Source organism: Poromitra crassiceps, assembly GCF_964638095.1.
Source record: "Poromitra crassiceps genome assembly, chromosome: 8".
NCBI classification, from domain to species: domain Eukaryota; kingdom Metazoa; phylum Chordata; class Actinopteri; order Beryciformes; family Melamphaidae; genus Poromitra; species Poromitra crassiceps.
This window is the reverse complement of record NC_139629.1, coordinates 35,601,728-35,605,303: the sequence shown is the minus strand read 5'-3', so window position 1 is coordinate 35,605,303 and position 3,576 is coordinate 35,601,728. Positions and strand designations below refer to the sequence as shown.

General features: G+C 46.1%; 1 protein-coding gene across 1 annotated transcript in view; it reads right to left on the bottom strand.

Moving 5' to 3' along the window:
- Window positions 1–1,868, bottom strand: part of LOC310781198 (voltage-dependent L-type calcium channel subunit beta-3-like) — a gene marked incomplete at both ends in the record, with an annotated part of 19,354 nt that extends 17,486 nt beyond the window's left edge. The window contains 2 exons of the mRNA XM_083641750.1: window positions 567–659; window positions 1,788–1,868. Of these exons, the coding sequence (XP_083497876.1) occupies window positions 567–659; window positions 1,788–1,868 (174 nt within the window). The remainder of the gene's footprint in view (window positions 1–566; window positions 660–1,787) is intronic.
- Window positions 1,869–3,576: the final 1,708 nt, after the last annotated feature.

The window sequence follows — 3,576 nt, the reverse complement described above, 5'->3', positions numbered from 1 at the left end:
AGTTCATCTTAGCCTGGAAACTTCCCTCCCCTTCTCTTTCTCAGTGGCAGAGATTTTCATAAATAACACCAAATCTCCGCCCCAGCCTTTCGCGCCTGCTTGACCTGAAAACATTAATTAAAAAAACTGGGCTGTGTTGGGATTTGGTTGTAACACACTGTCACTTTCAAGGTTATTGCTGCACTCTACTGGGCAAAGGGGCAATTACAACTATGTGGATGAAGACGTGTAGAGCCTGAAATGTCAATGTATTTATCACAACATATCAGGATGATGAAATGACACAAATACAAATATCATTGTCTAACTTCTGTGAGTCCAACAGATGAATCTGTGCTCAGCACTGAACATACGTCATAGGAACTAGAGTAGATGACAGCGCAGCACCATGGCTGTTTTGCTCAAGGAGCATCTTCAGAGAACTGATAGCTTTTAAATCAGCACATGATATTGGATCATGCATTATCTCATTCAAAATCAGCGTGATCGCCTGCAAGATAGTGAGGGAGATGTGACAGGACACAATGTCAGGTCCATGTCGAGGAAGAAAGACTGGGAGAGCTCACCTGCCGCTTGATGAAGCTGGATGTTGTGTCAGAGGATGTGCTGCCATCTGAGCGTTTGAAGCGACTCTTCCGTTTAGGCAACTTCCTGGGCAGCTGTGGTGAGAGAGAGAGACACACACACACACCGGTAAGAAAGGAGAGGGAGAGAGAGAGAGTTCTCTGCATGGAGGAAATGGAGGAAAGTGTTTGATAGATAGATAGATAGATAGATAGATAGATAGATAGATAGATAGATAGATCCTCCACCAATACAACAGTAGGAATAACACATAAAATAGTGATATTACACATTTCTAAAAACAGATAACAAAGAGGCAGTTTTGAGCAACGTAAAGTGAGATGTGGAGAAAGGAATTCCTGTAGACTAAATAAATATCTTTGTTACCATCAAAATTAATTTAAGACCAGTAAAAATCTGTATAACTTTGTTAAAGGGATTATCTCAATGGCCAAGGGCCAGCGTGCTCTCCTTATACCTTATACGTAACCCGGGTCGAAGTAGTAGTTACACTACCTCCCTTATCATTTTGCGTCCTTTGTGTTGAGTATTTGGGGGAATCGAACCCGGGTCTGATACATGCTCTTTCATACTCAAGTCGAACACGCTAACCAGTCGACCATTGAGACAATCCCGTCTGTACAACTCTGCATGATGTAGCCTTAAATGGTGATGCTAGTTGTGTTTCCTCTGGCCTGTTGCTACAGACTACAGAGCCAATTAAAAAAAGGTGATTTTTGCAACAGCTAGTTAGCGCGCTCGTAGGCCCGTTATAATTATGGGCTACAGGTGAGTCCAAGTCACGGCCTGCACCTCAGGAGAGGGAAACCAGCATACCGGTCGCGTCCCACCATCACGATGCTGATCTGCACTGGTTTCCATACCGTTGTATCATATTCATATCATGCGGAGCGTAGGGAAAAGCGTTGGGGGGGGGGGGGGTCAGTGCAGAATCCATAAGGCCTGATCTGATGCGAGTTGAAACAAAAACATCAACCTGTGTGTAGCGAGATTTTATTTGGTCCTACTTTATATTATCATCATGCCCGTTGGCTTTCTCCCGATCATGCCGACATTGGCATCGATCTGCAGTTTCAATGATGGCAGGCGGAGGTTAAAAAAAAAAAAAAAAAAGTAGCTTGCCAACGCGACGCATTTCAACAACAAGTAGCAAGAAGACATTATGCCTCGGCGATGCTGAGGGAAATGTGCAGACCACTTACCTGGAAATAGTGTGACTGAGATGCGGGTTCCACAGCAGACAGAGGGTCTACAGGCGATTTGGACATTTTGACTTGCACCATCTATTGGGAGCGCAGGGAGGCGGCGGTGGGATGATGCACACAGACATGGGTTGTTACTGCGAGAAACAAGCGCTACAAAATACATCTATCTGTGTGCGGTGGAGGAGCGAGGAGAGGAGGGAGCGTGCAGGAGCGAAAAGATGAGGAAAGGCGAACAATCTCCAGGCTCGGATAATAATAACGCGTAATAATAATACTCCATCTGAAAAGAATGCGTTATCCTACATCAGACACGGGAAATGTAAAGGAGCAGGAGTAGATTAATACTGGAGCTGAAATAGCGTCGTCGTTCGAGCAACCCTATAGACCTGCCTCCCTCTCTCTCTCCCCCTCTCTCTCTCCCTCCCTCTCTCCCTCTGTGTGTGTGTGTGTGTGTGTGTGTGTGTGTGTGTGTGTGTGTGTGTGTGTGTGTGAGGGGGGGGGGGGGGGTGCAATGCAAGCTTGTCTATTTAGCACAGCCTCCATCAATCCATCAATCCATACAGCATGCTCATTTTGAATTGCTAAAGGCTATAGGCAACATTAATCTTTTTTGTAGCATCCCCCCAGATTCCCTGTAGGCCTACATATTTTATTTCAAACCTGAATCTTTATTAGCTAAAACACTCATGGGGTGCCCATAGAACCCATTCTCATCCAGATATCTTGAGGTGAGAGGTCAAGAAGGGACCCCTTTGAAAATGGCCATACCAGTTTCATATGATAGCCTACCATACCAGGATCTTTTAGCTTTAAAAATGAGCCCGCTACAGCCTCTGAAAGATTGTAATATAATTGTAATTTCCTGCTGCAAATTTCAACTGAGGGTCCAAAATATTAAACTGAGGGTGCAATGCATGCTCTTGCACCCCCGTAGAACCAGGCCTGGTTCTTCGAATGGCCACTTGAGGCTGGCTCCAAAAGGGAGTTGTTCCCCATTCACCCCCATGTTAAAATGATTGTCTTTACAAGAGGATTAAGCATGTTTACAGCCTGGTTCAAAACACAGTTTTGGTCTATATAGATAATTTCACCTTTCATAACAACTGTACGGGGGTGAATTTTATATCACCCCTTTATCTTTAAAACCCAGGTGTAAATGGGGTGATGATGTCACCTCTAGTGTCTGCGCAGGTCTGACCAGGGGCGGACTGCATAATCGGGCATGTCGGGCAAATGCCCGGTGGCCTGGCCTGGCCTGGCCTGCAAAAAAAAAAAAAAAATTGTGTGCCTGCAGTCAGGCCACTCACTGAACAGCAGGCCAGGCGCCGCCTACTGGTTTACTAGTGGTTTTATTACTTTATCCAGGGTTAAAGTGGGTGCATCTCATTGTAAAATTGGACTTGGCCCAAATTGGGCTTCAAACGGCCCAAATCGGGCTTCAAACGGCCCAAATCGGGCTTCAAACGGCCCAAATCTGGCTTTAAACGACCCAAATTGGGCTTCAAACGGCCCAAATTGAGATTCAAAAGGCCCAAATTTTTCACCGCCGCCCTTCGGACGCCGGCACACGCGTTGGCCCATATCGGCCTGGCCTGCTTGGTATCTAATGCCCGGCCTGAATTATGATCCCAGTCCGGCCCTGGGTCTGACACATCACACTTTGCTAAACAGCCTCAAGTAGCACAGAACAACCAGCAGCTGCTAACTAACCAGCTGCTGCTAACTAATCAGCAGCTGCTAACTAACCAGCTGCTGCTAACTAACCAGCTGCAGGCAGCAGTGACAC